Here is a 26,029-nt window from a genome sequence, read left to right as displayed (position 1 = left end):
AAATCTATCTCTGCATACTTAATCAAGGTGTCTAGTGACCGGGAAAACCGGGAAAGCCGGGAATTGTACGGAAATTATAACTGCCAGGAAAAATCCGGGAATTGTAACAGGAATTTTTCATAAATCCGGGGATAAAAACAAAGTTTTATTAAAACGTGTTATGCTGCATTTCATTTCTGGATCATCATCGCTGACCAACAAATACCGTTAAAAACTATCAATAAGTTTTAAGTGGGACGCGAGTCTTCACAGGTCCATGCGGCGCCCGGAGACAGCGCGATAGACTTGGCAACACTGCTTGTGTGACTCACCCACGCGAGCGCACGCACACACACCAGTTCACAATCTCTCGTTCAGACGTCTGGCGCCGTCTAACAGCATTCTGCCGCCGTTTTCCGCTATCCAGTGTTTGTGTTTCGTTGCAATGCATGTATGTGGATTATTAAGTATTTACAGTAAAACGTAAGTACTGCTTTAATTTTCCAAAGTGGAATATTTGCATTCAGAGGTGGCGGAATTTGTTGCTAATAATTAGAGACCTGAAAAAATCGCGATCGCGATAAACTCGAAAAATAACGCGAGTTGTAATGTTTTGAAGTTAAAAGCGATTTCATAATTTTTTCAGACTTTTTCACGAATTTCTACGAATTTTGCATGAATTTGTGCATTTTCACGTCTTTCCCATCTCAGAATACAACACCAAAACCACCCAATATCGTCACGTACCAAGCTTAGCTGAAAAACTACACGTTGTGCATCGAAACAGCGTTACGTATGCCTATTTTAACCGCTGCTGATTTTCATAACCTCCTTTAAAATGTCCGGGAAGGTTGCTGTCTTTTGATAAGTAAATTCAAACATATTCTGTTTGAATTTTTATACTCTTAAGTTTTAAATTTAAAAGGTAAACCAATCACAAAACAGAATCTCTGTAAAATCTTATTTAAACATTTGGTTTCGGTTCAGTTTTTTTTAATTATATGCAGTCAAATAAAATTGCAAATAAAAGTAAAATAACCTCGCTTTTTGTTGCAAATTTTGCGAAAAATAACACCGCTTTTAAGAAAAAATAACCACTCTTTTTTCAGGTCTCTATATAATAATGTATGCATTGACAAAACACATTTCTTTGCGTTGTTTGGCGTTCAGTTTCCTTGCAAAGGTCGTATCCCTATGCCTAAGCAAAATTAAATACTTTTCCAACAAATAAGTTACCTTATTTACCCGTGTAAACGCCCCATTCTAAACTTAAAATATTTTAGAGAGAAAATTTTTAATGTTCTTTTGTTTACTCTGGAAGGCACAGTACTCCATCAAACTGCGTGCGCACATACATTTCACTAGTCAGTAATTTTGTGAACATAATTCTTTTATTGATAGCCTCATTGATAAACGTAATAAATTGAAATAGTGATAATAGGCGGGAGAAAATAGCTATCACGTGCGTGCGCTTGTCCCGTTCCTGGGTAAACATACTGTATTTCTTTTGTACAAATTGTAAACACAACTTTGCAATTTTCGTGCCTTGTAGCTTCCAGAAATTATATAAAATTTACTATCTTGCAATATTATGTGGTTTGTTGAAACATTTTTTTGTCCGTCACCCGATGTCTGGGACATCGAGGTCTGAGATATATAGGGTTTACTGTATACCTGACAATACCTGCTACAGATATTAACATTTTGGCCAAAAAGAATAAAGATTACACTACATATTTGTTAGAGACATAGTATGAAGCATTCACACGAGTAAATATGGTAATGAAAAATTGAAGTTACCTAATAGTAATTTTATAATTTTTAGGGACTTGAAATGGCTCGTCGGGTGAGAGGGAAAATTTCGTTTCAAACGGATTGGAAAGTAGAATTCCCTTGGGTTGAAGACATCAAGGATGATCGTCACTCTGCTAGGTGTGCAGTCTGTGGGACTACTTTTTCCATTACTTCCATGGGAAGAACAGCTATTACAAGCCATGCCAGTGGAAACAAGCATAAGAAAAATGTGAGTAGTGTAGATAAGACAGCGCCAATTCAAATTTGGGCTACTACATCTGCCCCTGAAACATCTAAAGCATCTGAACCTTCACCTTTACCATCTTCATCTGTAATTCAACCTTCGTCAGCTGCTGTTATTCTTGGTGCGAGTATGAATCTACCTGCTGAAGATTCGTTAATCCCGAAATCTGCTTCTACAACCCGCTGTTTGGATAATTTTCTTCTTAAAGACGATGTGACTCGTGCCGAAGCTTTGTGGTGTCTTGAAACGGTGATGAATCATAACTCCTTACGCAGCGCTGCTAGTAGCGTAAACATGTTCAAGCGAATGTTTCCCAACAATCGTGTTGCAAACAATATGAAACTTCAAAAAGATAAAATTTCATATGTCATAGTTTATGGACTTGCTCCTTATTTTTATGATAAGTTGAAAAGTGTTTTGAAAGAGTGTGAACATTTCGTGTTGGGTTTTGATGAGAGTGTGAACAAAATTGCACAGAAACAACAGATGGACTTGTCTGTCAGAATTTGGGACTCAAATGTAAATAAAGTTATGTGTAGGTATGTAACATCCATCTTTTTGAATCACGCTACAGCTGAAGATCTCTTACAAGCCATGAAAACTGGCTTGGAAGGATTTGACATGATGAAGATTATCCAATTATCAATGGATGGTCCTAACGTAAATTTCAAAGTACTTAGGCTTTTACAGCAAGACAGTAGATCTGACCCAGAATCCCCACAGTTACTAGATATTGGTTCTTGTGGTTTACACACAGTGCACAATGCCTTTAAGACAGGCATCAAGAAATCTGGTTGGGAGATAATTGAGTTTCTTAGAGCCCTTTACAATTTGTTTAAAGAGGCTCCAAGTCGACGAGGAGACTATACAGAGGCTTCAAACTCACACGTGTTTCCTTTGAGGGTTTGCTCAATTCGTTGGATTGAAAATGGCAAAGTAGCGAGGAGAGCAATGGAAATATTGCCACTTGTTGAAAAATATGTCAACATAGTCAAAACCACAGCAAAGGAACCATCTTGTAATAGCTTTTCTGTTGTATGTAAAGCCCTGCAAGACAAACTCCTGCAAGCGAAAATAGCTTTCTTTGAGGCACTGGCAAGTGACGTTGAACCATTTTTGGTAGAATTCCAGTCTGATTCTCCAATGGCACCATTTCTTTTCGATAGTTTGACATTTATTGTAATGACTGCTATGAAAAGAATTGTGAAAACCGAGATTATTGAGAAAACTCCTCTTCACAAAATTGATGTTTTCAAACAGAATGCAGATAAGACTTTTGTAAATCTCAAGGATGTGAAACATGTTGAGCTTGGTTACAGTACCCGTGCAGCACTAAGGAAGTGTAAGAATGCCTCTGAGAAAGATATTTTAATTTTCAGAAAAGAGTGTCGGAATGTCCTGCAATTTTTTGTGAGTAACCTGTTGCTGAAGTCTCCTCTGAAGTATTCTCTTACCAAGGCTCTTACTTTTTTGAACCCTTATCATATTTCTTCCAAAGATAGTTGTGTAAAACAACTTACTACTGCTCTTGACCACCTCCTTACGGCCAATCTTCTGCCAGCTAGCACTGTTGAAAGGGCTGATAGAGAGTACAGGTTTCTTTGCTCGCAATCAAATGTCATTGAAGAAATGAAAACCTACTCTAAGTCTGAAACTCGCTTGGATACCTTCTGGGTGCAGCTTATAGAAGGAAAGAAGGAATATGAGAACCTCTTTAAAGTAGTCAAACTACTTTTAATTTTGTCTCACGGCAGTGCTAACATCGAACGAGGATTTTCAGTGAACAAAGAAATTTTAGTCGAAAATCTGAAAGAACCATCACTCATAGCCCAGCGTCGTATTTTTGATTTTGTTAGTAATGAGCCGGGTGGACTGATGAAGCTAGACATTCCTAAAGCCATGATTCATGCAGTGAGGAATGCTTATTCCATGTACAGTGAGGCACTTGCAGAGCAGCAGTGTGCAAATAAGAAAATTTTCAAGCTAGCGGAAGAAAGAAAACGTGCAGCTACTGAGATCAAACAGCTTGAGGCGAAGAAACTCATGTTGCTTGAGGATGTACAGCGTGCAGTATCTGCCATCGATGAGAAGGTGAAAGATCTTAAAAAATAGTATAGGGCTGTGTATTGCATGACACTATACAGTTAAACTTCTCACAGTTTTGTACTAGTGTGACTATGGACCAAACAAGCTGCAAGACAATTACTATCGAACCAGGACAAATGAAAAATTCCAATGTTTTAATAATGAATTTGAAGTTCCAACATTTCCAGTGAGAAGGTAGGCCTGCATATGTCTTTGATGTTTATAGCATCTTTAGATGATCATTTTGTTAAAATGCTTTTTCTCATTACATACAGTAGTAATTTAGTAATTTATTGCATTTGTTCAATTTTGCATGTACTATCATGATTTTGGGGTAAAATTTTATCGCGTATGATTTACATGTATTCTTTTCATTTTTGACATGTACAGGAATGTACAGGAATTGTACAGGAATTTTTTCTGATCATTTCCCTAGACACCCTGTTAATGAATAAAATTGAATCATTTTTATTGAATTATGACTATTTTGTATGGATACAAAGGAGTGAAATGAAATTTACAATTTAATTAATAAATTTACTTTTATTTGCATTCATTATTCAAATATATTTATTACTTTTGAAATGTTACGTGCGCCGTATTTATTTTTTACAAGATCAAAAAAAACTTCGCACCTGCCGGGATTCGAACCGACAACCTTACGATTAAAAAATAGCACTGCTGACCGTTCAGCCACGAGGCCATATTTGATAGTAATAGTTTCAGATGTTATATATATGTTTATAAAAATTTTGTTCACGGTAGGGGAATAATATTATTTCGTTTTAATAACTCGATTTTATAACAAATACGCATCCCAAATACACAAAACTTATTTATAAGGTGTTACAATATTTTTTAAAACATTGTGCAAAAGATCCCGGTTGTAATTTCAATTATTATGTGCAACTGTAAAACACCATTGTTGGTTCAAAACTTATTTCAATATTTAACATTACTTTTAAATAACCGTACCGATTGTGCTGAAAATTGGTGGATGATCGTTAAATTACATAATATTAATAATTCAAATGACGAAAATATGATTGAAATGTCAAATCAATGGTCGTTCCAATCGAGTGGAAGAGAGATGCCACGCATGCGTACAATGAGCATGAAGAGAGATGCCACGCATGCGTTCAATGAGCAAACAGGATAGTACATCCGTAGTGGGACATCCGTAGTGGGACACTTTTTCGTGCGTGCAGCCGGCGTTCATTGATTTATTAGACGTCACGTCAAAAGCCCTTAATATTTCATTTATGGAATAAGGGCCCTTAAAACTCCTTAAATTTTACCAAGAGTCCTTAAGAACTCCTAAAAAAACATCGTGCGAACGTAATGACTACTGGTATTTTCGTTTCTTTTCCGGCTTTTTATAGACTTTATGTTTGTTCTATGTCTGAGAAATGCTATTATATTTAAATTTGAATTATGGTCTTTGTAGTTTATTCAATTAGTGGGATTAAATGATGCTACGTTTTCCAATATCTACATGGAACAGTATTGTTTTATTTTATTGTTGTCACACGATCACACGTGATTTTTATAAATTTCTCTGGACTTCCTACATGGGTATTTTCTACCAAGGTATATGACTTAGTTAAGCTTGCTAGGCCCGTTTATGTAGGTTACCTAGATATTGGTCACGAAACACTCATTTTTCCTATGCCATGTAGGAAATGACTAATTTCGAGCTACATAGCCAAATTTTGTTTATAAAAACGTATTTAATATTTTTCATACTTTGCATTTCACATTTAAACTTAAAATGCTTGTTTCACTATTTTACTTTTAACTGTTAAATTAGCGGTTATTAGGTATCAAATTATATTTTAGGATTATAAATATTTTTATGGACAATATACTTAGCTATAAGATGGTGAATCACTGAACCAAAAAATATATTTTTTAGCATATACATACCATATTAATGTTATTTTCTTGTGGAATTTTGAGATTTTACACATAGTTTTCTACCCCTCAGTATTGGTGAAGGCGAAGTCAGCTGATGAGTTGAGTGAAGCAGCAGAGCTTACAATATCAATCACACTGTGCTGCAAGTCTAATAGTTTAAGAAAAACTGCAAAAGATAAAAAATTGTCAATTGAATCTCTGGTGCAACAAATAGAAGAGAAAGTGAAAGAATTGAAAAACTAATACCTTTGTCAAATATCTAGGCAACATAAGATATTTGTGAAAAAAAAGTTTTATTTTTGCATATTATTTTCCTTGCTTTCTATCAGATAAATTTGTGCAATTTGTGTTGAAAATGAACATCATAATGAGATTTTAGTTACTATTTCATTTAAATGTGAAGATAAGGTCAATCAATGTACCTATTTGTGTTCCCAAAATTGTAATTCGTAATATCACATGTATGGTATGTACTAGAGACTTCAAAAATAATGCCTTATTTTACTTAAATATTTGTAGGTATTCATGTATATCTTAAATCCTTAAAATCCTTAAAGGGGTCCTTAAAAACTCCTTAATTTTTGATTGCCCAAGAGGGTACGAACCCTGTATTTTGATAGTGTGCTTTGCACAAGCAACTGTGTGGAAGGGCACACAGACCCTACTGAAATACAGTCGCCCGTGTAAGGAACGAGACTTGAACCCCTTGGTAGCACCCTAACACAGACCAGGCCAGATCTTAGCAACAGGCACGCTTTCGATGTTATTGAAGTGATTTGCACTTGGGCTCTTTAGGCATCCCACACGCCTTACTCCTTCATGTAATCAGCTCCTGATACACAAAAAAATACACATTGTTTCAGAAGAACATATTTATTAGCACACTTTGTTACACTATATATATAAAATGTGATGGTTAAAAGGCTCTGCTTTGCAAGTGACTGGCGTGATGACCAGACCACGCTGTGTGGTCCACTATTGCCAGAAAAGTGATGGGAGAAAGAGAGCAGCGACATCTGCATTTAAGAGGTTAAAATGTATGTTTTAAAAATTTAAAAATAACTGTTCTCTGTGCTAATTTACATATTGTTTGCTTTTAAATTTTCTGTTAGTAATAAAAAAATCCTTCAATGTGAGCAGAGCAAACCCAGAGCAAACTTCCATCTACCAGTAATGTGTTCATTGCTTAGTTCATTGCTTAGCGCTTGTGCGTTGCACCATTCTAGGGGAACACACACGGAGTCCTGTCACCTAACCACTGTTACAACAAAAGGAACAACAGTAAATATATACAACAGGGATTCAAATCTAAACCCTTCATAATGCGAGTAGTGTACCTCCATGCTCCATCGTGGGGTGTGAAAAAGAAATAAAGGGAGATATGGTGCACTCTAGGTATTAAGTACAGGTAAGGTTTTGAGTCCATATTTCTGTACCAGTTTTGTTCAAAAAATAATTATCATGCAGAGGTTTTGGGATCAAAAGCATGACCTTAATCACAAAATGTGTATAGTTATTTTTTGTCTAGTCTTGTTGTCTCTGTAAATGTTATAAAAATGTTGTTTATTGTTAGTAATGTTGTTTATGTGTGCATTTTGGTGGAGGTATCATCTCTTGATGTAATGTCATTATTAGAGACATGCAAAATTCGCGGATTCATTTCGCGATAGGCTAGCATCAAAACAACTATACCTTCGTACCGCTTCTGCGATTGGCCCACATTTTATCCGGGAAACTGTGAGCCAACGGGAAACACTAAACCAAGAAAGTGCTGAATTATGGACAGCCTAGTTGAGACGTCTCACGTGTCAGTAGCCAATGAACAGGTGTCATTTCCGTGAGTATTTAAAGGACTGTGGAGTCTATCCTAGAGGTCAATGAATCTGCGAATTTTGCAGGTCTCTAGTCATTATATACGTATTCTTTATTGTATTTTTCCTATTTCTAAGGCATGGCAAAATGAAATAAAAAAAATTTGTGACAATTTTTCTGGAATCACAATAATGAGTAGGCCTACACAGCGCAAAGTAGGCTATATGATGCAACAACAAAATATTTTGTTATTATCAGCTTGCTATTTTTACCAGAGTGAGAAACAAAAATCAACAATAACATCACATGCACTACACACACAAAATCAAATTTTTTTACTAGATAAGTTTAAATAACATAATTAACTTTAAAATAACAGATAAAATGTTACAGGTAGACAGGTGTGGCCTTCACTTACACTCTTGGAAGAAATGTGATGCAAATTTGGGAAGTACAAAGGTAAAAAGGTGGATATTTAAACTTTAAACGAGAGAGAACGGTAATATTCTTATGTTACAGATTTTCTGTAAATAAAATAATAAAATTGCGAAAATGATTTTTTGGAATATTAAATTAGTTTCTCTACTTACCCTGACAACAGCTTTTCTAAATTCTTACTGGTTTCTGAGAAATTACTGTTTATAGGTTAGTATGGGTAGCTTATGCAGTGACACGGCCACCGCAATTGCACTTTAGTGTAGCAACTTAATAAACATTTCACACCAGTTCATTCTGATGCTCAAACAGTTCCAAAGTTTGCTGCTCGTTCGTGCAACTTCAATAGCACATATTATAAGAATCAGAGAATTTTCGAGCTAAAATTAAATTCCATCAAAAAATATGGACATTGATTAGGTTAAGTTATCTACAATATAAATACTGTGAAATTATGTGTACAGTTGGTTAGGTCAGAATAACTACATCTTAAATTGTTAATTCCTAACTAATCATTAAAATTATTTTCCAGTATGTATTTTAATGTAGCTATACTATCATAATCAACCATTCTCACAATATCACAATTTTGTAATATTTACACTTAAAAGCACAAATGTGGCCTCCGAATGGACTGAGGTGAAGAATGTTACGTTTGCTGATACAGTTTTCCTAAACACACACAGACCCACCAGGAAAGCCAAAAATGGTGATGGCCACGTCAATGCATAGGTATTGTAATGTAAGCTGTAAACAGTGATTTCTCAGAAACCAATAAGAATTTATCAACATTGTTTTCAGAGTCAAACAAAGAACATCTGTATATTTTATTTACAGAGAAGGTGTGACGTAAGAATATTACCGAGCTAACCAAAATGTTTAGTCCTTTTACTTTTTTTTCTAAAGAAAAGCCTGTAGCTTCACACATTTGCAGTAGGTATAATAAAAAAAACTATAAACGTATCAGTCCAATGTGACTGCATGAAAATATCAACATGTTTATATTTCTCTCTTCACCTAGTAAACCAAATTTTAAGCATTTTTATAACTACTTGTTATTAAAAAAAAACAATATTTTTATCTATGCTACAAACTGACACTCTAAGTTCTCGTCCATTTGCAACCAAGGAGTCTGGCGGATGAAGAAACAAAAACGGGGGGAAAAACATTTAAACATATATTTTCTTGAAGAACTAATATTATAAGTGAAAAATGGTTCTTCATCTTTATTTTAAAACCACATCATACACTTGTATGTTCTTTTAATATTCGCAGTTTGAAAAGTACGTGAACACAGTTTACTAAACATTTTGCTATACCAACTAAACAAGTCCCTCTAAAGTGACGTCACAAGTTGTTAGACAGAGACAGAGATAGGTGCGCAAAAGCACACCATTATAGTTTCACGAAGCCATGGGGCACATTTCAACTGGTGGTGGGGTACTTTTCACAAATAAATAAATATATATATATTTACTTTCAAATCAATTAAAAATGGATTAGAATAATTCAAATAAGCTAATATATAATATGTATAAAAATATACAAATACAACAAAATTAACAAAAATAATAGATATGGTTAAATCATCTTATTCACTTAAAGCGTAATATTTATGTTTTACATTGTTTTCATTTTAACTGGAGGTAAGTTAACACCAAATGCCATAGAAGAAATGGCTTGAAATGTTCCTCCACTCATGATTGGCTGCGATAGTTTCATCATAATGTCACTTCTGTCACAGTGCTGATATATTGTATTTTTTGGGGGGGTTAATTTCCACAAATCTTCATTCCTTTGTGTGAATCCAACTTTGTAATTGTTTTTTTCTTGGTCGTCTACTTATCCTACAAATAGGACTTTGAACTTCTTTCCTGCAAACTGAACTAGCACAAAATCATTTATTTGGATTACTATATCGTTATTTTCCAAATCTACATTTTCTTCAAACTCTGATGTGGAAATCAAAAGTTGATCTATATCTTTACAATCAGACTCCTCTTGCAAAAGGATTTCAATACCTTCACTATCAGAAGATTTATTATTGAAACATTTTCTTGCAGGATTGTGTTTTACAGTTTTGATTATTTTCTCTAATTTCATTTTCTTTGTGCCTAATTTTGACATCTTTTCTAACCTTTTGAGTTTTCCTCTTCAACTTTTTTTTTTTTTCCCCAGTAAGTATTGATGACTTCTTTTTCTTTCTTGTTTCTTCCAATTCTTCTTTTTGGTTCTGCTTTTGGAAAAGGCCAAACATCTTCAGGTGTCAGAATTCCTTCAGGCCTACTTATATTTCTTTCACATTGTTTGATTTTTCTGGTGTGCAGTTTAAAACAGCAGAATTGTCTGCTTGTGTTTGGTTTTATTTTCAGTTGTACAACTCAATACAAAAGGTGAAAGATCAACAGAAGGGGTTGATGAATTATGTTGTATATGTTACTGTTGTGTTACTGATAGGTGCACTAGTGACATGTGAGGCTTCAAAATCTTCCTCTGTAAACACCAGACGAGACACTGGCCAATATAGATCTGTTGCTTTAAAAGCTGCTTTGATGTTTTAGGAGTAAATGCTATGTCCGTCAAAGCAGCTCGGTTATGAATGGTTACGGTTTTGCCTTTGCTGGGATTGATAACAGACCATCATTTTCTGCAATTTTCAGTTTAAATTTAAATTGTTAATTTAGTTATAATGTAAATACACAGATAATCCATCAATTTTTAACCTAAATTTTGATATTTTATTATAAGTAAAAGTATTAACATTACATACACATGTCTAATATTTTAATGATACGTAGTTAACTTATTTTAGGCATAGCATTTGACTTAGCCATTTTATTATGGGCTTAAGCATATTGCACTTACAAAAAAGATGTAACAGCCCTATGTTATTGCTTAAATGAACCATTTACATGTACAGGGGTACATTTCAACTATGATATCTGCTTGTTTCTGTTTTAGAAAACTTTTGTGTTTGTTTTGTCTTTTCGTTTGGTCGTGTTTTTGTCTAGTTTTGACTGTTGTGCTGAATTTTTTTGGGTTCAATATTTTTGTGCTGTAATCATTTGTGGGGGGTGGGGTTTTGGAATTTTTTTTTTGTTTTTGGAAAACTATTGTGTTTGTTTTGTCTTTTCGTTTTGCTGTGTTTTTGTCTCGTTTCAACTGTTGTGCTGAATGTTTTGGGTTCGGTATTTATGTGCTGTCATCATTTGTGGTTTTTTTTTTTTGTTCTGTTAGTCCATATTTCTTTGTTTTTCTTTGTTTGTTGGCCATATTCCTGTTGTGGAGTTTTGTGTGGCGTTGAATCCTGACAACAGCAATTTTTTGCTTAATATTTGTGTTTTTTATCATTTGTGTTTTTTTGTAGTTTTCTTCTACAGACATACATATGCTAAGCAATGGCGTATGTCGAAAAGCTTACATCAAGTCATGCACTCCCATTTCACAAATCTTTCAAAGATAATGATATCTGCCCCATTAACAACATTGAAGTTATAGTAATGTTACTACTTTTAGAAACTGTTTTTAAATATGTTCATATTATTTTTAGATGCAGAATTTCTTATTTAATTGGGTAAATAAATCCTACTTACCTCCATCAAAGTAAAGACTGTAAAATGTGTTTACTGAATCACATAGCACTTATGAAAAGAAAGGGAAGGAAATCCATTGCTTACTGTTCTGTTGTGGAACTTGATTGGTTTCTTATTAACCAATTAAAACCAGGTTTATTGGCATAAAATTCAAGCCGTTGAAATGTGCCCCCCCTCTCCTCTTCATATTGATACCATTTCAAAGACATACATTGATCTAACTTTGTGTACTTTCATGTCAGTGATAGTGTAGAATCTGAAAACTGAACTGTTGTGTTTTATAAGTGCCCTGCATAAATGTCCATATCAGTAGCAAAAAAGGTGTACAGTTCTTCTAAGCTGTATTGTTTTTAAATTTTAATTATTTATTCAAACCAGTGATCGATCAATTTACTGTTTCTTTTACTGTATGATTTTTCTTGTGTAAAATTGATATTTTTAATTTGCCATATTTTTCTACTATTGAAAGAATATAATCCACATATTTTTGTTATTTTTAGTTATCAATACTCATACTATAGTGTAATGAAAATTGTAAAACTGCCATTTATTCACCGAAGCCCCTAAACTCTTCCCCTTCACTATCTTCTACTGTGCTCAGAGCTTCGCTTGGTCCTTCTTCTATCCGGTTCTCCACTTCTCCTTCTGCTGCTGCTGCTGCTGCTGCTGCTGCTCTCGTTGTCGTTGGTTCCCCTGGCGGAGATGCTGCCCCCACTTCCGATGTCTCCTCCCTCTGGATTTTCCTCGGTCCGGTACCACTCACTGCCCCTGCTGCCCCCTTCCAGCTCCGGAATTGTATCTCCTCTTGCAAATGACTCCTCCTTAAGTGATCCTAATGGCAAAATCTTATTATTTCCCCTACTTTGACTCTATATGTAACCATGCTCACCACCTCTACAATCCTTCCCAGTATCCACCGAGTCTGTTCTCTTCTGACGCACTTTACCCACACCTGATCGTGTACACTAAACCTGAGTCCTGGCCCTCCTCTCGACCAACTTGGCTTTTTATGATATCCCGGCAAGTTTGGTTTCACCAACAACAATTGTGTACGAGGCTTCCTTTTTAAGAACATTTCCGCTGGGGTCTTCCCCGTTGTGGTGTGAGGTGTGTTGCGATATGCAAATAACCACTTATCCTATGTATGCTGCAGGGAGAGTGTCCCTCCCGTTAGACCATTCTCCACTGCTTGCTTCAGAAGGGCTGTTTTTACTGACTGCACTGTTTTCTCCGCTGCTCCATTGGATTGGGGGTGAAACGGTGGTGTCAACTGCAGGTTGATGGCATTTGCCTTGCAAAACTGCTGAAATTCCTCCAAGTGAAACTTAGGCCCATTATCCGCCACCAGGCTTTCCGGCAAGCCATATGCTGCAAAAGCCGTTCGCAACTTTTCAATCGTTTTCTCTGCCACCATGCTCTGCATTGGCCATACTTCCACCCACTTAGAATAGGCATCAACCAAGAGCAACAACCTTTTCCCCTCCCTTTCAGCAAAGTCCACATGCACTCGTTCCCCCACTCGACAAGCTTCCGGCCACGGCACCCAAGACTTCTGTGGTATGCTATGCCTAGTTAGTTGGCAGGCTGTGCATTTCTTTACCGTATCCTCAATCTTGTTATCCATACCTGGCCACCAAACATAACTCCTAGCCAGCATCTTCATCTGCACTACTCCCGGATGACCCTCGTGCAACATCTGCAACACTGTTTCTCTCAATACTTGTGGAACCACAACCCTGTCCACCCACATAATACAATTATCTTCTATCGCTAACTCATCCCTTCTGGTGACATAAGGTTTCATACTTGCTACCCCATTATGCTGTGGCCATCCATACATAGTATAGTTTTTTACCCTTTTCAAGACTTCATCCTTTTCCGTTTCCTTCGCAATCTCCTCCGCTTTGATTGGGATGTCCTGTTGCACCAGGAAAAATGTTTGTTCCACTGACTGCTCATAGGCCAGTGGTAACCTTGACAAAGCGTCTGCATTACCCATGTCTTCTCCTTTTTTGTATTCTATTGAATAGTTATAGGTCGTCAGGAGAAGAGCCCACCTCTGTAACCGGGCTGTGGTCAAAGATGGAACTGCCTTCTTTGATCCAAAAATCGTCAATGGGTGATGATCCGTATACAGCGTGAAATGGTGACCATATAAGTATTTGTGGAACTTCTGTACTGCAAAGATGATGCTAAACGCCTCCTGCAATTGGCAATAACCCTGCTCCGCCTTGGACAGGGTTTTAGACGCAAAGCAAATGGGCCGTTCTGTGCCATCTGGCATCCTGTGTGACAATACTGCACCCACTCCATATTGTGAGGCATCACTAGCTACAATTAGTGGTTTCTGTGGGTCAAAGGGCACTAACACTGGAGCCTGAAGTATCCATTCCTTACTTTCCTCAAAAATTTGTTGACAGTTGGCATCCCATGTCCATGCTGCTCCTTCTGCCAATAAATTGTACAGCGGTTTCAGCTTGCCTGACATTCCCTAAAACAAATATATAGAAATTGATTAAGCCTAAATACGCCTTCAACTGTGTCACCGTGGTAGGTACCGGTGCCTTTTGAATTGCCTCTTGTAGATCGTCCGCCGGCCAAATACCTTCCCTACTTATAGCATACCCCAAAAATTAAACTTCTTCCTTCAAGAAATGGCATTTTTGTTTCTTAACCTGTACACCCTGTACTTGCAACCTCGCCAACATTGCTTCTCGTCTCTCCAACCCCTCCTCCACTGAACCCCCCGTAATCAGAATGTCATCGAGATACGCCACCACTCCTGGAATACCCTGTAACATCTGCTCTATCACCGCTTGAAATATACCAGGAGCACTCGACAAGCCGAACGGCATCCTACGATATCTATAGAGGCCCCTATGGGTGTTCACTGTCACCAATTCCTGTGATTCCTTCCCCACAACCAACTGCTGGTATGCATTAGACAAATCCAGTACACTAAACACCCTACCATTAGCTACGGATGCAAACACATCATCAATGCCTGGGAGTGGCTGGCATTATAGTTCAATTCTAGGGTTCACCGTCCCCTTAAAATCTGCACAAACTCTTACCTCGCCCTTTGGGACAATGACCAGTGGGCTCGCCCAGCTGCTGTATTCCACTTTTTCCAATATGTGCTGTTTCTCCAAATTCTGCAGCTCCTTGTCCACCTTGTCTCGAAGTGCAAATGGTACAGTCCTTGCCTTGAGGAAAACTGGTGAGGCCCCCTCCTTGAGTGTAAAATTAGCCACATAATTTTTAATTTCTCCAAACGCCCCACTAAATATTCCCGCATACTTATCCAGCAGCCCCCTTAGCACTTCCTTCTGTACCCGCCCCAGATGTCTCTGGCTAACACTCGCTGCACAAATACCGTTCCAGTCCAACTGAATATGACAGAGCCAATCCCTTCCCAATAGTGATGGAAGCCGCTGTTGACCCGAGTCCACCACTAATAGCTGAAGTCGGCTCCTCTGTTCCTTATATTCAACTTCCACTTGAGCCCCCCCTTTCACTGGTAGGTCATCCCCAAAATATGTCCGCAGCTTGACCTTCGATTTACTTAACTGCAAGTTTGGCTATTTTGCTAAGTATGTTTCATTTGACACCAACGTTACTGCCGATCCGGTATCCACTTGCATCACCAGTGGTTTACCTTCCACCCTAACCAGTACCTGGTACCCCACTGAAGCCACGCCCTCCGGGTGCTGTATGTTAAACAACTCCACCACTTCATTGCTATGGCCATCATCCCCTCTGTTCCCCTCAACGGGTACTCTTGAGTCTTGGTTTGCCACCCCCCACACAGCTGCCACCTTCTGCTTGCGACATTTCTTAGCCAAATGTCCTACCTTTGAACAGGTGTGGCACTTGTATTGTGAGTATGGGCACGCTACCGCTATATGCTCCCTACTACCACACCGATAGCATTCCCGTTGACCAACACTAGTTCCAGATGCTCCCGTCCCTGGCTGATGTTTTTGTTGCACCCGCACTTTATACACTTCTTCCGACGATGCCTGAGGCCCGGAATTTATATTGTGATTTTGAGAAACATGGAACAGTTGCTGTTGTTTTTCCGCTTGCTCTAGTGTCGTTGCCAATGCATAGGCCTGGTCCAGCGTGTATTCCGCTTCAATTAACTTTTGTTGGATATTTGAACTGCGCAGGCCGCTAACAAATTGGTCCCGCAAAGCCTCCGGCAAAAACGCACCAAAATTGCATGTTTGTGCTAATTGCTTAATGGCTACTGAGAACTCGGATATCGATTCATTTCCTTTTTGAATACGCCCATGGAATTTGAACCGTTCTGCAATCATGAGCGTCTTTGGGCTATAATGAGTTTTCAATATTTCTTCTAGCTCTACGAACGACTTATCTCCCGGTTCACTTGGAGACACCAAATCACACAAAACCCAGAACGTCGTCTTCCCGATCACAGACAACAACACCGCCACCTGTTTCCTCTCTGGCACCGAATTCGCGTCAAAGTAGTGCCGTAACCTCTTCAAATACGTCCCTATAGTATCTGAACATTCCTCGAACTCGTCCATACGTCCAAACGAAGCCATTATTCCGAGAAACCAAGAACTTATTAAAAAAAACCACCTCGTCGCCAATGTTATGTACTGCGCTTGTCTGCCATCTTCCCAGACTCAGTCTCGCCAACCTCGGAAAACCCACTCGCTAATCAATCTATACTACAGTATCTCAAGTTGGGTCTTAGTAGTTAAGTAAAATTGACTTTGTGATTTTGTGTAGTTGTGTACTTGTCACTTGTAATACTACATCATGTCACGACACAATGCAGTAACATACAGTCACAGGAACTGCTCAGATGTTTCTGATGATGAAAATATAGAGGCTGAGGCACATTCTTCAGGTTCAGGAAGTGACACATTAACAGTGCACTCTGAGGATATAAACATGATGTAAAATACTTCTAATGACGATCAATTGTTAGCTACACAGTCATGGGTAGGAGTAACCAATAATACCTCTGCATATCTGCCTCACATGCCAATTCCTATATCCAACTACTGTCCGGACCAAACGTTGTGGTAGCTGGACTCCCTAGTGCTGTAGGCGCGTAATGTCGGCACAGTCCGGCACGGCCCGGTCACACGCGGCGCACATTCGGCACGGCACGGCTCGGACGTGTTGTGTCTGTTACAAAAACATATGCGTGTATCGCTTTCTCATCGCTCCCCAGGCCACAACGCTTTGGGGTTCACTTGTCCTTATCATGACACCTTAGGCCCATATCATTTCTTTACTGTAAAACCGATGGTGTGACTGATATTAGCAACCCAAAGACGGCAATGTAATCAACCCATATGAATGCAATGCACACGTTACCAGTAGTCTGAATTTCACCTCGACAGATATTTTATCCAATAATCATGTCTCCAAATGTTGTTAGCTGAAAAACAAGGTTAAATATAGATCTGAGTCGGTATCAACATCAAGGAATGTGTAATGAGATAAATATGTTACACGCAAATAAATTTAGCAAATGAAGTTTACTGCAGGGGGAAAAAAAGTATTTTTAATATACCTCGGCACAAGTATAACTTTAACAAAATGAATTACATGAAAATATAATACTCTTTTGGTAGTGGTGCCACATACTGTCAACAACGATCTTACGAATTTTCTTCGGCCTGCAAAAAGTAAAGGGGTATATTTCACTTTTCAGTATCGTATTTCTCGTTAGACAAAAAGGCGTAGCATAGAATTGAAAAAGAAACCGTTAGGTTGAACTACAATTTCATTAAACAATAAAGAATATTTGCGATTGTTAAGGTCATTTGTACGAGCATTTCTAAGGTAGACTTAATTTACATGAAAATGCAAACACATGTGTTTATCTACTTAAATACTATTACTTTCTCACTGGCATAAATGATATCCCACAAATTCGTCATAACACGGTCGATACGGCCGCTGTAATTTATGCCGAAACAGAATAACTAACGTGCCTGCATGAATTAGTCCGCAGTGTTAAGAAAATTATTTATATTATTATTTGTGTTGTATTTCAAAACACCAATATGGGGTGTGGGGCCGATAGTTGGTGCTTTTACCCTAACAATAAATACTTAACAACACGAAACAAACACAAAACTGAGATTTTAAAACAAGCTTTAAATTACTTAGTGATTGCACAACTTTCACTCAACTATGCATTTACGGCCATTGAATTTCTATCTATGCTGCTTTTGTGATTTGTACTTTTACATTCCAGTACGGACGCGAATATCATAAAACCGCATAATAGAAACGTTGAACATTGTTTGTACCATGTACACTGGAATTTCACATCATAATTATATAATTTAGGCGAAAAATACAATTATTTAAAATGTTTTGCTTTGAAAACAAGTCGGGTACATTGTACATACGATATTCATTAAACAATTTATTACTAGGTTTGACGATACCAGCTCCCTTTAATTTTATAATTCAACCCGGAAACATTCGATTTTAAAACATATCACTTTGTCACCAAATGGAGTAAACAACATTGCTCGCCGTTTTTTCCCTGGTGTTCTCTGAGGGTCATTTGGATGTTGTCTGCTCCATTTCCTTATCCTCATTATGCTGGACTCACTCACACCTGTATATATCGCTGCTATTTACCTTCAGAATTGGTGCTGCGAGACATTTATTTTCTGATTCACTATCACAACAACTCACTACTTTAGCAATAATGTCTCTTTCTCGACTATGAATAACTTTATGAGGCCGTCGGCAGCGTCCACGTTCGTCCATTTCCGTACGTCTCGTAACACGCGCTGCGAGTTGGTCACGTAGCAATGTTTTCATGCTGAACGCTACACGTACCGACCTCCGCGTGCATCGCCTGCCCCTCCGCTGCCTTGCCCCTTCACCCCCTTGCCCCTTCACCCCCGCGCTGCCAGCTATCACAACGTTTGGTCCGGACAGTATTAGTAGTGTTGCCCACTTCTAACCTAGGCAGTGCAACTGGTGGTGTGCACAAAACATTACAAACTAATGCATCTTAGATTAATGCAGGGTAGTTCAGCCTACCAGTATTCCTATTGTGAGTACAGCAAATGTACCTACACCTGCAAGTTTTAGTATGGAGTGGCTACAACAAATGTTGGTTAAAATTAATTAAGGACAGTCTGATCTTAAGGCTGACATCAACCAAGTAAAGTCTTACATCAACAAGGTAAAGTCTAACATCAGCAACATGCAGTCTGAAATGGAAATCCTGCACACAGATTTCCATGGACTGGAGGATGGCATAGAAGTTAGTATTGCAGAACAGAATGTCGCGTTGGACAAAATGGCAAATCAGTTAACACAGGGACACTCAAGAATGGACGAGAGTCAAGAACAAAAACATTGCTGGTGGCGGCTAGAGAGAAACGACAGCATATCCAGGAGCAGTGTTCTCACAACCCTGTAGTATTGAAGGGAGAACTGATCGAGCAGACAGGGCAGCTACATGTTCGCCTAGAGCAGGTAGAAGAAGCTACCGCGACTCTGAACGGCCGATTATATGTACCGTATTGGTTCGAAAATAGGCCGACCCCTTCTACAGCACACTCAAAATCAGGGAAAAATAAATTTTAACTAACTAAAATGATTATCAGCAGCATATTACCACAGTAACACTTCAACTAAGTCAGTATTTATTGAACTGACAAAATGTGTTATTCTTACTTACCAAAATATTTGATAGTTCATATTTAAATAGGCATGGGCCTAGTATTAAAATATAGAAATTACAAATTACACAATGAACACAAAGCACATGACTGAAGCATTGACTTTCAATGACTTTTTATTCACTGTCCGTTGTCTCATCAGTTTCATTGCTTTCATCACTATCACTACTATCAGATTTCCTACCACCATCTTCCCACAAAACGTCATCTTCCAAACCATCCATGGAGCTGGAAAGGCAGCACTTTTTAAAACCATGCACAATTGACTCTGGAGATATTTTGTCCCAGGCTGCCATAATCCACTTACAAATCTGACTCACAGATGGCTTCTTGATCTTTCCCCCTGGAGTAAGTGAATGATCCCCCTGCAGTAACCAGTCTGAATATTGCCTCCTTAGATTATCCTTGAAAGGCTTGTTCACTACTACATCGAGTACCTGTAACTGCGATGTCATTCCCCCAGGAATTACCACGAGGTCAGTATTACATTCTGCGACCTTTTTAAATTCTGGTGTGAGGTACCCCTAAATGCATCCAACGAAAGGAATCCTCGCTTTCTGAGAGCAGCCCCTGGTCGCCTATTCCACACTACAGACAACCAATCAAGCATTAATTGACTGGTCATCCAACCATTTTCATGACACCTCACAACTATGCCAGGCAGGAATTTTTCTTTCGGCAAGTTTTGCGCCTCAAGATGATGTATTGAGGTAGTTTGCGTCCGTCTGCAGTTACACCTAACATTGCAGTGATGCGCATCTTTTCGTTGCCAGAAGTTTTTAGCAACACAGATTTGCACCTTTTGCTTTGACAATAGTGTTGCTAGGCATGTCGAAGTTAACAGGCGTTTCATTGGCGTTGCCAATCTGGCCAAGGAGGTAATCATGTGTTTTCCGTAGGCTTAAAACATGTTGCTGGTAAGCCAACAGCTTTTCATGGAAATGTGATGGCAGATGTTGAGCCAGAGATGTTCTTCTAAGCGAGAGACCACTTCTTCGCATAAATCTTCTGCACCAACCAATACTTGCCTAGAATTCCCTTCATGGCACATTTAATTGATTGGCTATTTCCAGTGCCTTGATCTGAATTATCTCTCTGCTAATCTGAAGACCTTCACTCCGTTTTTCTTTGATGAAATCTAGGACTTGTTTATCGATTTCTGGATTTCTTCCACTTTTGGGTCCTCGGAACGCTTTTCTCGTTAAAACTGCATTTTTCAATTTATTTGCTTGAGCCCGCCAGCGACGCACATTCTTCTCGCCAACACCATATTTCCGCCCAGCTTCCACTTTACTTGTGGTTTCTGCATATCTTTTTACACTAACTTTGAAATTGGCAGAAAAACTACGCCTAATTCCCCTGCTAGTTGAAGCTTTAACCTTTACGTGATCAGCCGTTACGAACGAACAATGGCTTTGTGCACGGTACTCCGTAGAGTCTAGACCCAATGGGTGCTTCAAATACAGATCCGGGATACATGTTCAAAGAGCTGGATCCAGAGCTGTGTTTCCGTTTATCTTCACATTCTTTTGTAGTGGTGCCAACATTTTATATGGCAATGGCTACATTTTCTAAGTTCATAGAAATTGTGACGTAAAAACATTTACCGGTACGTTTAATTTTGACGTAAAAAAAAACAAAATGGTTTATGTAAAACGTGTATGAATCAACCATAAAACAGCCAATATTGCAAATAGGTTTTTTTCTTGTTACTGTTGGTATGTACCGGTATTTGTCTATTCGTGTTGCAACTACAAGTTGCAAACACTGGTGCCATTTACCTTTTTTGATTTTCCTGTGGTAGAAGAGTAAATAAAGCATACTACGGTAATTAACCTTACGGCAAAGTTGCTGTTTTTACTAATTGTTTACTGTAAATACCACATTTTACAAGCAAATAAATTTACCGCAGCTTGTTAAATACAGTTAAAAAATAACCAGACCGAGCTTTTAAAAGCTATGTGCTACAAGTGACCACATCTGTTTACTTAACTTAAAATATGATACGTTATTAGGGTTAAGTGTGTTTACTAAATTTCTAAGTTGGAAAAATTACTAATTCCACGTAAGTACAACGTAATTTTAGGTCAATCAATTGTATACATTTGACAATATATAACATTTTTATGCCATAAGTGATTCTCCTTGAATTGTATGTGTTTAATTATACTATTTTGGCTAGTGCCCCATTATAGGCCGACTCTAGATTTCAAGGTTGACAAAACTGACAAAAAAGGTCGGCCTATTTTCGGGCCAATATGGTAATAAGCAATGACTGCACAGATGCAGTAGAGAAAACATCTGGTCCTCGTGTGGCGCAACTGTGCCAGCAAATGGTGAGGGAGCTGGAGCAGTGATTCCAGCAGCTAGCTGTAAACGTGTTTCATTGACATCCCACCCAGCATGTAGACATGCCAGTACATGTCTCTAGAGGTGCTAGCATACAGGAGGAATCACTGCCTACACCGACACGAGCACAACTTGCATTGAGTGCGTTAATGCCAACCGTCTCTTCGAGCGATGGAAAACACTATGCTTTTCTTGAAGCAATTCGAAGAGCATTCAAAGACATTTGGACTGAGCAATGCAGAGAAACTGAAATTCTTAATCACTGTGCTCAAAAGCCGTGCTTTATACTGGTATGAAATGCTGAAAACCACTATAACATCATACCAGCAGTTCAAGGAGGAATTCCGACAGCACTACTGAAGTCTGAGAACTCAAGGCTTCCCTTAAGTCTTAATGAAAAATATAAAATATAACCATTTCTGTTAAGTCAAGTCATCATATGGTTCGCACACGACCCGTCAAAATTCACACACGACAATCATAAACGATTCCACTAGTTTACATAGAGTCATATGGTAAGTACACGACTAAGTCTTAAGTCTTAATTCTTAATTTTCAATCGTAAACCCACCTTTAAGGGAAGCGACCAATCACAACAAACCGGAACCTTTCAACCGGAAGTTTATGTCTTATTATTGGACCGAGCGAGGCAGTATTTTGGGTTAGAATTCGTATATTTGTCATTTGTAATCATCATCCATTTCGAAAAATAGATATCCCATTTGTCAATAACCTATTTCAAACCTGCTTCTCCGTTTCGAACAATGGCCGACCATGTGTTTTGTGCTGTGATTGGTTAGAATTAACGACTTCTATGTCAATCATAAACTGGAAAATCTAGTTTTGACTTAATTGTGTGCTCGATGTTAAGTTATAATTCTTAATGAAATCAATCGTAAACCCAGCTTAAGGATCCTTAGGTAAGTATCCTTGGTAAAGTACTGTATGGTATATACAAACAGCAAAACTAGAAACAAGATGGTGCAAGGATTCTGAAGAGACATTATACTAGCAGACACAAAAACATTAGAATTATTTGTAGAAAAAATACAAACAAAACACTATTATAAAAGGATAAAAAAACATTTTTTTACAAACCTTATCACATTATATGTTAATTTAATTATTTAAGGAAAACTATTTTAAAATTTACATTAATAAACACCCTTGCTCCCTGAAATTTACTAAATTTTTAACAATTCACTGCAATTAAACTGAGTATTGTGCACATACCAACTACATTCAGCGATTGCTCTTATGTTTTCTTTACATTATGTACTGTCCACTTTTTCTTAATCGGTCGACAGATTTTCTGTGTATGCTTAGCAACAACTGCGTGCATTGAATACTTGCAGTATGGCGTACAAAATAAGCTAATAATTGAACTTTATAGTATCTTATTGTTTTAAATCTTTCAACGTTGTAACTTTCGAATATATATTATACTGCTGATAATTTAGATATATTTTTTTTAATATTAATTAAATGTAAGTGATAGTTACTATTTTATATTTAATTTGAACAATCAAGAATATACATGCTTAAGTTACAATACATGTAACAACTATATCAGATAGATCACAACAAATAACAAATGTGTTGTGATAATGCTGTGTATGATGATATAGGCCTAGTTTTTATACCACCAGATAAACCAATGAGACAGGGAAATTTGCTGTAATAATAATAACATGGAAAATCTATGCCTACTTAACTAAGAACTACGTAATGAAAACCAAAAATATTTTATCAAATTAAATATATATGTTAGTTTCCTTTCTGTGTAGATGCGAAGTAACTTAGAAGAGTATTTATTGACGACAGTACCAGTTATATTATTGGACCAACACAATAGTAGATTATAAAGGGCTGCAAATATTATAGATAGCTTTACAACAACTTACAAGTGATGAAATATTTTGATTAGCGTGTGTCAGGTCATTAGCAGAATACCATTTGGGGTGTGATAGAATAATACTTAAGTAATTAATCAAATGCAGTTAATATCACAGATATTTAGAATGTGCAATAGCATACACTTATAAGTGCATGACAAGCACTTCACGGCAAGCAGCACTTATTTGCATCGCTGCTATCCTACTTTGCCCGCGGTTTGCTTTCAATTTTTTTTTTTTCTCTTTGTGTACGCCCCTGGTTTGTGTCTTATAGTAGGCCTTCTCAGTCAGAATTATGTGCTTTTCCATGTTGGCACCTTGTGAGTTTCTGCCCATAAAATGCAAATTCAAATGATACATAGCATGAAGGGCATTCCCAACTCAAAATGAGATAAGAGTAATTCAACCTCTTTCATATTTTTGCTAGGTTTATCACCTTAACAGGAATGAAATGCTTCTCACAGATTACGCAGTCTCTATTTACCGATAAGTCTCTTTAAATTGCAGAAATACCAGATACCACCGTCTTTAAAAACCTAAGATGTTTGTTGTATATACTTTTCCTCGTTTATTTGAAGTATCAATTCAGGAAATAAGGCAGCGGCCACTCTTGCTTCCCCACTTGCTGTGCCCTGGCTTTCTATAGTATGAGCTTTCATTATTAGATTACAATAATGTTCACATAAACTAAGGTACATATTGTTATGGAGAAAGTGGGGGCACAGCCATGCGAGGAGGACCATTGGGCCTTTGAGCTGTCATCTGGTCCACTGCATACCTCAGAGGATTAGCTACCTGGCCACGCTACCCTCCTTCCCTGGCTCCTTGTCACCGATCTCGCTGTGCCTTGTGGAGAACTCTGCAAGTTCCCAGGCTGCAGTGCGGATTATCTTTACTAGGACGCTACACGTCAAAGGATGCAAAACCGTTTAAGAAGGATTGCAGACGGGGATAAAAGCGGCAACTCCAGCCTTTGAACCATAACAGTATGTGCCATGGGTTTAGCTTTTGTAACTCTATGGTCTAGCTGAATTGTCTATGCTATTAATAATTATATTTACTAAGTTAACTTGTAAAATAATTGTAATATTGTACTACATCCTTTACAGTAGATTCCAATCAATTAAAAATGTACAATATGGCAGACGATCAACTGCAGGCAATGTGCAACAAGCACTAAGTCATTAGTAATGAGTTTTAATTGGTTTGTTGTATACCACATTTACAATGTTCAATAACTTTTACAGGAAATGGAAAAGAAGTGTCGGGTACTGCACGGGAGGTGCAACCCTTAAACAGGCATTGAGAAGACTGAAAAAAAAATTATCTATGTTTAGAGCAGTGTCTTTTCTACTGTATTGGTAAGTACCGTATTTACTCGTGTATAGCGCGCACCACGATTTTTGCAACAAATTCCAAAGAAAAAATATTTGTTTTTCCCGTAAATAAATTGTACTAACATTTTGTGCTACCTGTTAAGTAATTACGTATGAAACAAATGATAATTTAAATTGATGTGTGGTGATGCGTCAGGAAAATACTTAAACTCTGCTGTGTAGACGGAAGATAATGAAGCGCTGTATCGTCACAACTGGTACGTGGGCGGGAGGAAGGGAGGGAGGCAGGCAGGAATGTGACACGGAGGACTAGATGACTCACCGGTAGCAGCTGCGACAAAGCGAAGGAAGTGGAAGGAGGGGACTGGTGTCAACATTCTCTCTCTCTCTTTTTTATTTTACTAGCTGCGTTGGCTTTCTGTAGAGGGGGAGGTCTAAAAATAAACAAGAGACCTGCGAGCTTGCGTGCGCACGTGTGTGTGTGTGTGTGTGTGTGTGTGTGAAAGAGAGACCAGGTTGTGTGCGTGCGTGTATGTGTGTGTGTGAAAGAGAGGCCTTGTTGCTTGTGCGTATGTGTGGGGGGCTGGCCAGAAACGTCACCCGTCACCGGCAGTTAACGTCTTCCACTCCCCGCCGCATCTACTCACTTTTTTTTTTTTCGTGTATAGCGCGCATCCTTATTTTTTTCCTTTACTTGAGGGGAAAAAGGGCGCGCTATACACGAGTATATACGGTATTAAGTATAATGAAGCATTACTTACGTAGTGTCGTTGTGCAGAAGGCTAATTTATGTTATAATACGTACGTTTAAGTAGCTAATACAAATCTTGAAAAGTAAATGCAGTAGTATGTATAGAGATTTTCAAGTACCGGCCACGCTTTCATT

General features: G+C 37.9%; 1 protein-coding gene and 1 long non-coding RNA gene across 2 annotated transcripts in view; both read left to right on the top strand.

Annotated features, from left to right (window-relative positions):
- Nucleotides 1-26,029, top strand: part of LOC134536707 (uncharacterized) — a 129,584-nt gene that overhangs the window by 11,379 nt on the left and 92,176 nt on the right. Inside the window, exon 2 of the long non-coding RNA XR_010075851.1 lies at nt 25,054-25,167. This is a non-coding gene — a long non-coding RNA (uncharacterized LOC134536707). The remainder of the gene's footprint in view (nt 1-25,053; nt 25,168-26,029) is intronic.
- LOC134536706 (uncharacterized) overlaps nt 1,729-26,029 on the top strand; it is a 40,992-nt gene continuing 16,691 nt past the window's right edge. Inside the window, exon 1 of the mRNA XM_063376574.1 lies at nt 1,729-4,507. Coding sequence (XP_063232644.1) covers nt 1,814-4,129 — 2,316 coding nt within the window. The 5' untranslated portion in view covers nt 1,729-1,813 and the 3' untranslated portion in view covers nt 4,130-4,507. The remainder of the gene's footprint in view (nt 4,508-26,029) is intronic.

This window comes from Bacillus rossius, chromosome 11 (assembly GCF_032445375.1).
Source record: "Bacillus rossius redtenbacheri isolate Brsri chromosome 11, Brsri_v3, whole genome shotgun sequence".
Lineage (NCBI taxonomy): Eukaryota > Metazoa > Arthropoda > Insecta > Phasmatodea > Bacillidae > Bacillus > Bacillus rossius.
Note: the sequence above shows the minus strand (reverse complement) of the source record. Positions and strands in the feature narration are given on the sequence as shown.